Below are 13,174 nucleotides of genomic sequence, written 5' to 3' on the forward strand. Positions count from 1 at the left end.
CATTAAAAAGTATTAACTCTAGTGCTGTGATTATTATTCTATTTTATATATGTTATTTATCATACTGTTAATAAACCATTAAATAATTTTAAACGTAGTAATTGATAATTTTTATTTTATCTGTCTAATTTATAGTTAACATTTGTTATATATTCATCGTGCTCTTAGTAAGAACTAGCTGCTGGTCAGACTTATAATTAGATTTGAACAATACTTTTTTTTGTCAAATATCATAATAAATATAAAGATAGCGTTGTGTTTGTTGCTCTATTTTTATTTTGTCATTGAACCTGCACTGGTTAGACCAGGAAGAGGGCTGAATTCTAATATAGTAATAGTTCGGAAATATAGAAAAAATAAAGATCAATAATATTGTAATATTTCAATTAAAATTCTGTCGTTATCTGAATGATATTCAGTGTTTGTTTTTATTAAATTTCGATTTTACACAATATAGCGCAATTTAATTAAATTATTTTTTTTAATTTTAAATAAGTACATAAATCTTTCTATGTAACATATAGCTTATAAAACTATATGGGAAATGGAGAAATGGACGCTTCGGATTGTCTTTTATATTACATTTTAACAAAACAGTTTCATTTAGTCTGCAATTTACAAAATGATTTAAGTTTACAAGTTATATATATTTGCACATACATGTTGCACAAAATACCGTTATTTCATACATCGATCGTTTTTAACACATGGTAAAACTTAAATGAATATATAGGATAATATCCAAATCGAAGAAAATTTAACGTAACTCATGAGAATTTTATTACACATAATATCAATATTTTTGAAAGCATATTCTTTTATATATTCTTATAAAGTTTGTAATCGAATATTGCGATAATGTATGTGGTATGAGCCGGCCTACGGTTAATTATTTTACAATTATTTAGCTTTTCTTTAAATGTGAACTGAAATAAATTATTTATGTAGCTCCGTCGGGCAAAAATAATTTCAAAATCAGAAAGAAGCCTGAGTAACTCAAATTAATTCAATTTAGCTTAAAATATACACACAATTGAGAAGATTAGACTTTAATTTAATCTTCTTAATTAATTAGAATAAATCTGTTGAAAATAGAAAGTTATTAATAATGATGGTTAAATATTTTCTAATCTAACAAGACATAGAGCGTTTGATGGTGTAATTGTTAAAAGTAGCGCCCGGCTGAGTATTAAATTATTTTTAATAAAAGTAATTAAATTAGGTATTGGGTTTCAAGATATTCTTGTGAAAAATATAAGATTTATGTATATTATATATATACGTATATATATATACATATATATAAATTTCATTTTGATTTAAACATCTAGCTAGGAACAATGGTAATATTGTACTACTAAATAAGTAAAATTATATTATTTATGCAGACAATAAATAATTGAACCTTACGTTTACCGTAGTTTGCTGTACAAAATAATACAAAAATATTATTTCTTCATGTAAGAGCAAGAGTATTATTTAATATAATTAATTTAAACCTCATATTTTATGCAAATTTGTTCAATAGAATTGCTCGGAGGTGTTTTTAAAAGAAGTCTTCGTTAAAGCTAATGGCCTTTTCTACACTCACTTTCCTTTTCTATAAAAGAAAGCTCTAGTTCTTACAGGAAATCGAAATAATATAAAATGTGTTGGAAGCCCTTGCAATATGTAATTGTTGACATGTGACTATAAAAGATGTCATGTCGACTGAAAAACAATAATATAGACTCTTAATGCTAAGCTTATGAAGCTGTGTCTACTTAATTATGTATCAAACATATTAAAATTCAAGTACAGATTAGAACTGAATATGATTTTATAGAAGCAATTTGTATAACAATTTGGCGAGTACTTATTTAATAAAGTAAGAAAAATCTACGTTGGTAGGAGCGATATAGTAAACTGTAAAATTATTGTAAATAATTCAGATACATATTTATGTAAGTAAAAATATTAAAAAAAATGAAAAAAATTTTAGGTATGTTTTTCATTTTCACTAAAAGTAAATGATTATACCTTTAACATCCCGAAGGAAAACGGCTATGAAATGTGTTTTTACAAATTACAACGAATACAATTGCAAAGTTCGCATGCTTTTTGTGAATGCGTTTTTAGCAGAAATAAGTACAAATAAAATATATATATATATATATATATATAAACGTCTGTGTGTGTGTGAACATAGGTTTTATGTCCGTAAATTAGATATGCCATTCGAACGAATGCTTTAATCGCTCCATCCGCTCGGCAAATGAAAATATCCAAATGCTACACGATGACATGGTTTGCAAATATTTTATCATTATTAGTGGTTTGCCAAAATGCTTTTCCTTACTTTTTGTAGACTATTATATATATATATATATATATATATATATATATATATTCTATTTTTAAAATTTCTCCTTCAACGCCTCCTCGACTTTTCAGAACTTTTCTTTTTTGCGCAACACCTCGATCTGTTCCCCCTTAAAATTAGATGACCGCCCGCAGCTGTATATTTAAGTTATTAGCTTAATGTCGTTTGTTGCTTGCTCAATTAATAAACTAGAGATTAAACTATAAAAACAACTCATATTAAAAATAAGAATCAAACTCAAAAAATAGTAACGCGATAATCTTTTCATTTTATGTTCATTGCTCACTAAAAATCTGTGATGCAAATAAGTTTCTGTTAGTCGTTTTTTCAGGCGTATTTTATATTTATCAACATATTGTATATAGTATTAGATATTTATTAAATTTATAATATATATATATATATATATATGTAGCGGGTTGCCAACACGCATAGCGGCTTGTCAACACGCATCACATGTTACTGGACAGATTGGCCCATATATTGACAGCACAGAAAAAAAACAAAAATAAATTCAAGTGTCAGATCGGACACGGTTTTTGTTTCTCCCTATTAGTTTTTGCCAAAATGTATAATTCTTGAAACCTTTCTTTTCAATTATAAATAAGAAAATACCAATAACGTTTTATTAACGATCAGTATGACAACACATAGTGTCGTGGATATTAATCATATATAAAATAAACGAAATATAAATAATATTTTATGGAATTTATTATTACTACAATTTGCACAATATTGGTATTAATATGGAGGACTACTACACCTCCATATTTTGGTGACCCCGAGAGTGAACTAGTAACACACATACAAGAAGGTAAGAAGATCAAGACATATTTTGAAGTAGCACAAAAAAAATAAATTGAAGTCTCAAGAATTACTAAGAAAAGAATTTTTAAAAATATAAATAATTATTATAAATGGCTCACAACCGCCATAACTAGAAGAACATTCTAATCCTACAACTGAGACCCCGACCACGCACTTCAAGATCAACAATAACACGTGCTCAATAAATCACTTATTATCATGGTAAATAAGTCGATAATAAGCACCATGGCAACAGACAGGGAGCAAACAATTTGGCAACCGCCACATACACTCAACCGCTAACTCACCAGCGAAGGGCCACATACACTCAACCGCTAACTCACCAGCGAAGGGCCACATACAATCAACCGCTAACTCACCAGCGAAGGGCCACATACAATCAACCGCTAACTCACCAGCGAAGGGCCACATACAATCAACCGCTAACTCACCAGCGAAGTGTCAAATATACTCAGCCGCTAACTCACCAGCGAAGGGCCACATGTACTCAACCGCTAACTCACCAGCGAAGGGCCACGTAAGCAATCAACAAACTCAACAAGCCAACACGGCAATTTATCACACAATCTCAACCAAAAGAAATTTACAAGGAAGTTCAAGAATGGCAGTCAGAGATGCGAAACAATCTTTTTCATTAGGGCGGAGTGATGTAGCGGGTTGCCAACACGCATCGCGGCTTGTCAACACGCATCACATGTTACTGGACAGATTGGCCCATATATTGACAGCACAGAAAAAAAACAAAAATAAATTCAAGTGTCAGATCGGACACGGCTTTTGTTTCTCTCTAGTAGTTTTTGCCAAAAAAATGTATAATTCTTGAAACCTTTCTTTTCTATTATAAATAAGAAAATACCAATAACGTTTTATTAATGATCAGTATGACAACACATAGTGTCGTGGATATTAATCATATATAAAATAAACGAAATATAAATAATATTTTATGAAATTTATTATGACTACAATTGGTATTAATATGGACTAAGCCTCCATATATATATATATATAATCACTGATAACAGGGTATATGAAAAATTTGAAGATATTCTAGCATTTGTGAAAGAATTTGAACCCATTGAACATTTTGATTAGCTTGTTTAATATTATTACAATTATAATTGTCTTTGACCGTCGTCGTTTTTGCGTAACAGTAAAAGGATTTTTAAAATCCTACAATAATGTATAAAATTCATAATGTCGGTTTAATAAATAAATTACCCTCGAGTAAACCTTCATTGAGTATTTTAACATATCTTTCTATAACATTCAATATTATATTTTTTATACAATGATTTTAGCCTTCTTTAGACGATTGTTAAAGATTCGTGAGAGTCAACTTTGAAACTAACGTTTTTCGTAATTTAAGCATGATGTAGGTATATACGGTAGAAAGTCCTAATGATAAAAATAAACTAAATTTTGTTTGATTTTCTATTTATATTATTTTCCTATTGTTTTGACACGTATGACACAGAATTATCGTTGATTTGTAAAGAGAGACTTGTATAACAAATAAACTTTCCCAAATTCTGTGCATCACAAACAAAGATATGTATATTAAATCGTTTAAAAAAGATAAGAAGAAACAAGATATATAATCAATGTCGTATATTATCTCAAACCAAATTTATTTATGATAAATTAAATTCGAAAATTCATAATATGCATTATGTATTTTAGCTTTAATTTATGTGCAACTTCTTTCTATCGGTGATGTAGGCAATTAGCTACCAAAAAATTGCACGATAATTAAATTCAGGCGAAGTCGTATGCAAAAACTCATATTGTTATTCTGAAATATTGTGGAATATTCATCATACAGAGTTTGTTCATTATATAATTCTTTATTTACAAAATAGCGACTTGTAAAAACAATAGAAAAACAGTGTTAAACAAAAATCACACAAAATATCATTTACTTTTTTAGTTAGAGCCTTTCTACGGTGTATGCTATGCAAACAACAATTATGGGATAAAATTAAATAACAGTCAAAAAGTTGTCTCCCATAAAATCGATTCGAAATGATGCATGGAAATTTTCTAATGTAAGGGAAATTTTGATGAAAATACATTAATGGAATACATTGTTTCAGATTTTTCTCTTTTCTAACATATTCAGCTCAAAGGTAAAAAATAATTGCAAAGAAGGGGAGGGGTTACATATAGCATGTTGACGCCTAAAATTACGCATGCTGTCCGTCTTCTTATATATATATATATATATATATATATATGTGTGTGTGTGTGTGTGTGTGTGTGTACCTGTGCCTGATTGTATTTTTGCGTATATCTGCTTTTGCACATGTTACCATAATTTATTGTTAATATTGAATTAAAGCACGAGTACATCTTGTACTTTATCAATTATTCACTAGTATCATTACTATAATGTCAATACTCGTTTATATGAATATACTAACACATTCAAATTGGATGTGATATTTTTAACATATTAAATAGGCCAGTCGTACTCAACATTTCTATATTTGAAATTTTGCAATTTAAACGGCCAATTTGAGAAACAACTAGTATATTAATCTATTCCTTAAACTTTGAATAATCTTTTTGAAGAATTTGAATTGGAACTGTGATTATCTACTCTTTTGTATTTATGAAGTTCTGTTTCTAAAGAATATATAATTTTAATCACTCTTTGTAATCCACTTAATATAATAAAATCCAGTGATTGAACTTTGAAAAATACTTGTACGAGTTAAGAAGTGATTTGTGATGATGAAGTTTGAGAATTTTATTTCGTATATATCAACTGAAATTTGTGATTTTACACAAAATAATTAATTTTATTGATTAATTAAACTGCCTTGCGTCCAAATTCCAAAATTTTCTAAAAAAGAAATACAAAACTATTAAAATGTGATGATATTAATGTTGAGTGTTTTCAATCACAGTTTAAAGGTCAAGTTGTTGCACAAGTATTTTCTATATTTAAGATGTAAATCTAGATGAAATTATTGAAATTTCAAAATTAATTAAATGTCTTTCATAAGAAAATATTAAAATTGTATTCTATGTAGTACTAATTAGTTAAAATACAACCAAAAACTGTAAACAAAACCTATTAATTTGAATAATATGACTGAATGATCTTTGACTCTTGATTGATTTGATTTTACCCATGCCTAATTGGTTTTGTTCTTTTATGAATCATCGAATATATTTTTATTGCAGCACATGTTGCTTCTTTATAAGGCTTTATGTTTCTTGTATGAAGCGAGAATTTTTTTCAAATATTTATATATTATAGAGAATATTTTTCAAATTTGTTATTAGAACTAAAAGTCTAAATCAGGTCAATCCATTATGTATCCAATATGTATATGATATCTGAAAGAGGATGTTGCAATGATCCTGATTTTATAATTATAGCCGTGTAACTGAATATTATCGTATACGTAGTGTATTAATATTAAAGACTCTATATAAAAATGATCGTAAGATGCGTAGCTATAGAAAAATGAAATGGGTTACGTAGAACTGAACTGATCTGAACAAATAGTACGGAAAGCGTGACAGCTGCCGAGATAGGATAGGATGGGGGGAGTTGTTATCATTGGACACTTATCGTGTTGATTTTATTTGCCTTTGTCAGTATTCATCGTATTCATCGTCGACGGCACCACGAAATGACTGAATCGAACAGCGAACGGTCCAAGGAGGATGTCGCCAACGACGGTAAGCTCCTTAGGCCCGGCGTGCGCATCAGGCCTGACGTCCAGGAGGACCAGGTCAGGAGGCTGGCCGAACGACTGTACGGCATATCGTGCTTAGGAGTTACCGAATTAAACGCATACGATGATCGAAACTTTCTCATCGAATCCGATCCGAACGTACGCAATCCTATATTGTCCAGCAACTGGAGCCACGGATATGTTATGAAAGTTTTGAACGCATTGGATTCCAAGAAAATATCATTTTTGGAAGGACAAACTGAAATGATGATATTTCTCCGTAAGTACATGTCTATTAAAATTAATCTATTAAAAAAACATAAAGTATGTTAGGTGGCTTAAAATCGAATATTTATGCCATTAGGATAACAAGTTAAAAAATGATTTTTTTTTAAATTCCCTAGTTAGTACTTGTGTTTTAGTATGTTAACAATGCACTATATATTTCTATAAAATAGGAAATTAGAAGTTGAGAAAAGCACACAAAAAATTAGCAAACACCACTGCAGTATTTTATATTATTTTGCATGTATGTATGAATAATTTGAGCTAGACTATGAAGAAACGGGTTCGGATTTTATATTTCATTTTATTTATATATAAATACACCAATATACCAATATATATATATATATATATATATATATATATATGTGTGTGTGTGTGTGTAAATTGAGGTGCATATAAAAAATTCAATAATAAAGTTAGTTTACGTTTTCTTGTCATCTTTCTGTTCATCGGTTATAGTTGTATTAGTTCGAAACTTAAATCGTGAATATATATTTACAAATACATTTCTATAACAAATATCTGAAATTTCTCTTAAAATCTTAGTAAATATGTATATCAACAAAATACTGCTTTGCTCTCATTTTTATATTTGATTTATTGAATAGTAAAAAGATCTGTTAAACACGCATGAAAGTAAAAGAATTCAAAACAAATTTAAAATTATTTTATTATATTATATGTGAATTTTTCATGAGCTTAAATGAAAGTGAAAAAATGATTCAAAATATCATTTGCTATTTATATATGAATACCAATACAAGCTTTTATATGCAAATTCATACATATTTTCTTCATTTAGCATAGCGAATAAAAAAATTATGTATATTATTAAAATAAATATGTGTAAATTGATTAATTTCAGATTAACAATATGATGGTATAATAATGTTTTTTTTTTATTAGCGTTATTTTAATGGGTTTATTTATTTATCTTTAATCGATTTCAATGATAAAACAGTTATGATCGGGTAACGTAATTATAAGCATTCTTGATTAATGCTATTATTTTTTATTCAAAAACTTAATTCGAAAGTTAAAGGAACAACATCGATTTTGATTGAAAAATATTCAATTTACCGCATATTATAAACTTTGTTTTTTGAATTAATTATGAATATCTTCGCAAGTTGATTAATATATCATTGTATATTCAAGTATTTTTACTTTCAGATAATCAAGGAATCAAATGTCCAAAACCTGTTAAAAACGTTTATGGAAAATATTTTACTGAAGAATCGCTTTCCGAAACAGAGAAGAATGTTATCAGGTTACTGGAATATCAACCTGGAAAGGTTTAATACATAATTTGTGACTAAATTTAGACTTATGTTGGAAAAGTAACACATATTTTTATTTTAGATGCTATACGAAGTGCCGCCTTCGGATTATTTATTTTACCAAGTCGGTGAATATGTAGCAAATTTGGATAGGCTGCTTCAGGTATTTTTATATTGATTTTATAACTGATCAATTATTATTACTATCATATTTCATATTATCATATTTTATTAGAAATTCAGCCATAAAGCTTATGAAAGCCATCGCACAATGTGGATGCTGGAAAGTACACCAAACTTAGATGAATTTCTCTACGTTATTAAAGATACTTCAAAAAAGGAATTAATCGAGCAGGTGCTAGAATCTTTCAAAAAAAATGTTTTGAGCAAATCTAACGAATTACAAAAAGGTAAATCGTTATTAACGTACTGTACAATCAAGTAAAATATTGTTTCTAATTACAGTAGATCTCCAATTATCCGAATTAATGGGGACCGGGACCCATTCGGATAATCGGAGTTTTTTTTAAAATTGCCATTGGAGAGAAAAAAGTTACGTTTTGATATTGCACTATTTTTTTATTGAATTAAATGAAAGAAACATGACATTTTCACATGTTTTAAATATAGATGAAATGTACTTATGTACAAGTTTAGAAATAAAAATCATTGTTTTTTAAACATCTCCGTCAATGTAAGTAATGTCAAAACAAACAATGTGCCTACATTTGCTTCGCGGGTGGAAGCATGATAGCGCACTTACACTTTTTTTGGACAATTTTTTTTCTGAAAGTGATTCGGATAATCGGCGATTCGGATAGTCGGAGTTCGGATAATTGGAGTTCTACTGTAGTTGAAATTTATGTATTATTATTAATCAGATTTTTAATAGTTTGTATGCTATTCAATGTAGTTAGTTCAATGATATGACATTTAAAATCTATGTTAGAACTATATTAAATACATTTAAGTGAAAAATTTGATAATAATAATACGTTTCAGGTTTAATCCACGGTGATTTCAATGAGCAAAATATTCTTGTAAATCGCGGAAATAAGGAGGGCGAATTTCGCGTCAGCGGAGTCCTAGATTTCGGTGATTCACAGTTGTCATATTATGTATTTGAATTGGCTATTACGATGACTTATATGATGCTACAAACAAAGGATTTGGCGACGGGAGGTCTTGTCATTGCAGGATATTCTACTGTCAGGCAGATACCACTAATTGAATTCCAAATGTTAAAGGTACAAAACAGTAACAATGAATCATTGTCAATGATATAGATGAAATAGTTCTAAGATTTATTCATCTTATTATCAATAAGAATTAGAGCTGTGTTTCAGTAAATTAAAAATAATATATTTATTAACCTATTTTCTCAGACGTGCGTAGCGGCAAGGCTTTGCCAGTCACTGGTATTGGGGGCTTATTCTCATACGCAGGACCCCAGCAACGATTATGTATTAATAACGCAAAAAGTTGGCTGGGATTTACTGGAACAGATTTGGAATTTGTCTGATGAAGCTGTAGAAAAGCAATGGCGCACAGTTTCCGATGAATATCTTAAGTCAAGCACTCACTGACTTTAAAATTTGACGTTTCGAAAGAATGATAATGTATATTAATGTATTATATAAATTATATAAAATAAGTAGAATGTTCTTATACCATATAAATTATATAGAAAGTACAATAAAAACTAGTCCAAGTATAAAAGTATTTAAAATTTTAACGGCTAGACTCACAATGTGTGAGAAAGACATAGGTGTCGGTGTCGGTGTCGGATGTGTCGTGTGTGCGCTCAGACTCAAACCACATGTTGAAATGGTTAGCTTCCCTGGCTCCCAAAGTCCGAACCATTAAGTGTGATCAGTGGCCACCAATACCACCACTGTACCACTCCCAGCCTCGTATTCTCGCTCGTATTGTAATGTACAATGTAAACATGTAAACAATGGTTAGTAGTTGGATGTAGTCGTATTCGTATTACAGTTCTGTTTACGAATAAACAATTCCATAGTAACTCGGCAATTCGGCAATTCGGCATCGGCACTTGTATTGAAGCTGTTGCGTGTCTGCTGTTCGGTCGCGTTCGTTCCTTGCATGTTTTAGGTTTGCGATCGCGGTATTTCTGATATTTCTGACGTTGCGACGTTGCGACGTTCCGAGAAGCCACTGAGGCCAGTTGATTCTTGATTCTGTTCTACCTGAGCCGATTTTCTACTTACGTTGCATATCGATAAACAGTTCGCCTAATTAACACCTACCGTTTATGTTTACATTATTTGGTATATTAAACAATGCACACTATATTAAACAAAGTAAATAATATTTTGTGCCACTTGAATGTTTTCATTCTGCTCTACATCGCGCCACTAAGAAATTTTTTTAATACAACTGCCGCTCCCTGATTGATGATTCAGACTATGATAACATTATCTATTGATTATCGTTTTCGGCATATTTATATGATTAGACAAGTTATTATTAATATCGGCGCACTCGTTCATTCTTGAACATGTTTTAGTAGAAATAAATATTTCACTATTTTTCGATTCTGGCTGCGATGTCCCTTCAGCATCAAATATCATTGGGGGAGCGTGGGGATGCAATTCCTTTATCGGAAACTGAGGCATACGTTCGCCAGCTTTTTAACAAGGTAAATTTACATTCAAATAACGTATTGTTTCAATTTATTACATATTAAACTTTTTCATTGTAGTATGATACTGATGGCGATGGAAAAATATCAATTGAGGAATTGCAGGCTATTATCACCAGCCGAGAATATGAGAATGATTTACCCCCACACACAGCTCGAAATCTAATGACTTTGGGAGATACAGATCAATCAGGATATTTGAACTTTGATGAATTTCATAAATTAATCAGACATCCGAAAGCCAGGCCAATTTTTGGTTACTTGATTCATCGCTTCTTGATGGAAAAATATGTTCTAAGAGTGGTGCCCCGAAGACATGGTGACACTGTAGGTAATACGAGATCCAATTTAGCTCGCAGAGGTCAGTAAGCAATTAACATAGTTAAATTTGCTAAAAGTGACGTCTGTAAATGTATAATCTTTTCATGTTTATGTGTTAGCATATTCATCCATAATTTGAGTCAGATCATATAAATACATGACAAAATGTATGAGAGTATATTCTTATAACATAGAATTATTTTATATAATAATTTCACTTTACACTAATCATGCTTATTATTTCGAAGTTTTGTTATGTATTTAACCCTATACCCGTTCATATTCATATATATCTATATATAATATATATATATCTATATATATATATATATATATATATATATATATATATATTATGTGTGTGTGTGTTTTATCAAAAAAAATTTCAGATGGAGATTATGAGGACCAATATTCATGCTGTCCACCCCCATTTTCAATGATACTGTTTTCAATTATAGAAATAGTATTTTTTCTTTGTGATATTATTGACCAGCAAGGGCAAGTCACTACTCGAGGACCATTAGCAACTTTGTTTATATACAATCCATTTCGAAGATATGAAGCATGGAGATTTGCAACTTACATGTTTGTTCATGCCGGGTATGTAAATATAAAAAATATTAAATAAAGTAATAGATTAATATTCAGGAAATTAGACTTTATGATAATTAACAAATGTATGAATACAATGTGATTTTTGATATTGTGAAAAAGAATAAATTGATACAAATTATGTTTTAATTTCAAAGACATTGCTTTTGTTTTTCCATGGAACAGAAAAGAATTTTGAAAAACACTAAAGTCCATCTAATTGCTTACAAATATACGTGATACCCTTGCTTTTTACAATTGTACATAAATATTATGTATATTGATTTTCTGATCTTACTGATTTGTAATATTTTTCAGTACACTTGATAATAATAAGCCTTTTTGTCAGGTACATACATTTAATTGTAAATCTGCTAGTTCAGATTTTACTAGGTGTGGCATTGGAGTGTGTTCATCATTGGTGGCGTGTTGTGATAATCTATTTGAGTGGAGTAGTTGCCGGTTCTCTAGGTACATCAATTACTGATCCAAGTGTCTATCTGGCTGGAGCTTCTGGAGGTGTGTATGCACTGATAACAGCGCATGTTGCCACAATAGTTATGGTATATAACTGATTAATCTGATTTATGTCTCACTGGTTTTATATTTGCACCTAAAAATATCTAATCACAGAACTGGAAGGAAATGGAATTTGCCTTTCTGCAGCTTTGTGTGTTTTTGGTCATAATACTTGTTGATGTCGGCAGTATTGTGTACTCGTACTTTACTGCTAATGTGGATAAAACAATTGGTTACATGGCTCATTTATCTGGAGCAATTGCAGGTGATATATAAAAATATTGTAAAAAAAACTATGTACCTATGATATTTATTCTAGTTCTGTTCATGTTTCTAGGGCTTCTTGTAGGAATCGGCGTTTTAAGGAATCTTGATGTCCGTCCTTGGGAGAAAAAGTTATGGTGGGCTGCTATAGTATTATATAGTATTCTTATGTTGACTGCCATATTGTTTAATATATTTAATAGTTCTTATTTTTTAACTAAATAAATAATTAGGCAGCATATTTATTATAAAAGTGTGTATCCTATTTTTGTAAATGAACTAAATATTTTTGTTAATTTTATGAAGGTATTACATGGAAAGTAAATAAACATGCTGGATATTTCATTCAAGTTTTAAGATA

At 29.7% G+C, this 13,174-nt stretch overlaps 2 protein-coding genes across 3 annotated transcripts; both read left to right on the forward strand.

Moving 5' to 3' along the window:
- The first annotated feature begins 6,840 nt into the window (after window positions 1-6,840).
- Window positions 6,841-10,039, forward strand: LOC113370770 (hydroxylysine kinase-like). Its single transcript, XM_026611460.1, has 6 exons — window positions 6,841-7,165; window positions 8,347-8,468; window positions 8,536-8,616; window positions 8,689-8,863; window positions 9,456-9,700; window positions 9,839-10,039. Exons 1-6 carry the CDS (start codon window positions 6,841-6,843, stop codon window positions 10,037-10,039), a joined length of 1,149 nt encoding a protein of 382 aa, XP_026467245.1.
- Window positions 10,040-10,386: 347 nt separating this feature from the next.
- LOC113370024 (rhomboid-related protein 2-like) lies at window positions 10,387-13,126 on the forward strand. Of its 2 annotated transcripts, none has more exons than XM_026610669.1 (6): window positions 10,387-11,115; window positions 11,179-11,479; window positions 11,829-12,039; window positions 12,380-12,593; window positions 12,664-12,814; window positions 12,887-13,126. In XM_026610669.1, exons 1-6 carry the CDS (start codon window positions 11,023-11,025, stop codon window positions 13,036-13,038), a joined length of 1,122 nt encoding a protein of 373 aa, XP_026466454.1. In that variant the 5' UTR covers window positions 10,387-11,022; the 3' UTR covers window positions 13,039-13,126. The 2 variants fall into 2 exon arrangements, with proteins under 2 accessions (XP_026466454.1, XP_026466455.1); XM_026610670.1 differs by having other exon boundaries at window positions 11,179-11,449.
- Window positions 13,127-13,174: the final 48 nt, after the last annotated feature.

This window comes from Ctenocephalides felis, unplaced genomic scaffold (assembly GCF_003426905.1).
Source record: "Ctenocephalides felis isolate EL2017-DRISC unplaced genomic scaffold, ASM342690v1 CF-g0.4_SCAFFOLD_01492, whole genome shotgun sequence".
In the NCBI taxonomy this organism is placed as follows: domain Eukaryota; kingdom Metazoa; phylum Arthropoda; class Insecta; order Siphonaptera; family Pulicidae; genus Ctenocephalides; species Ctenocephalides felis.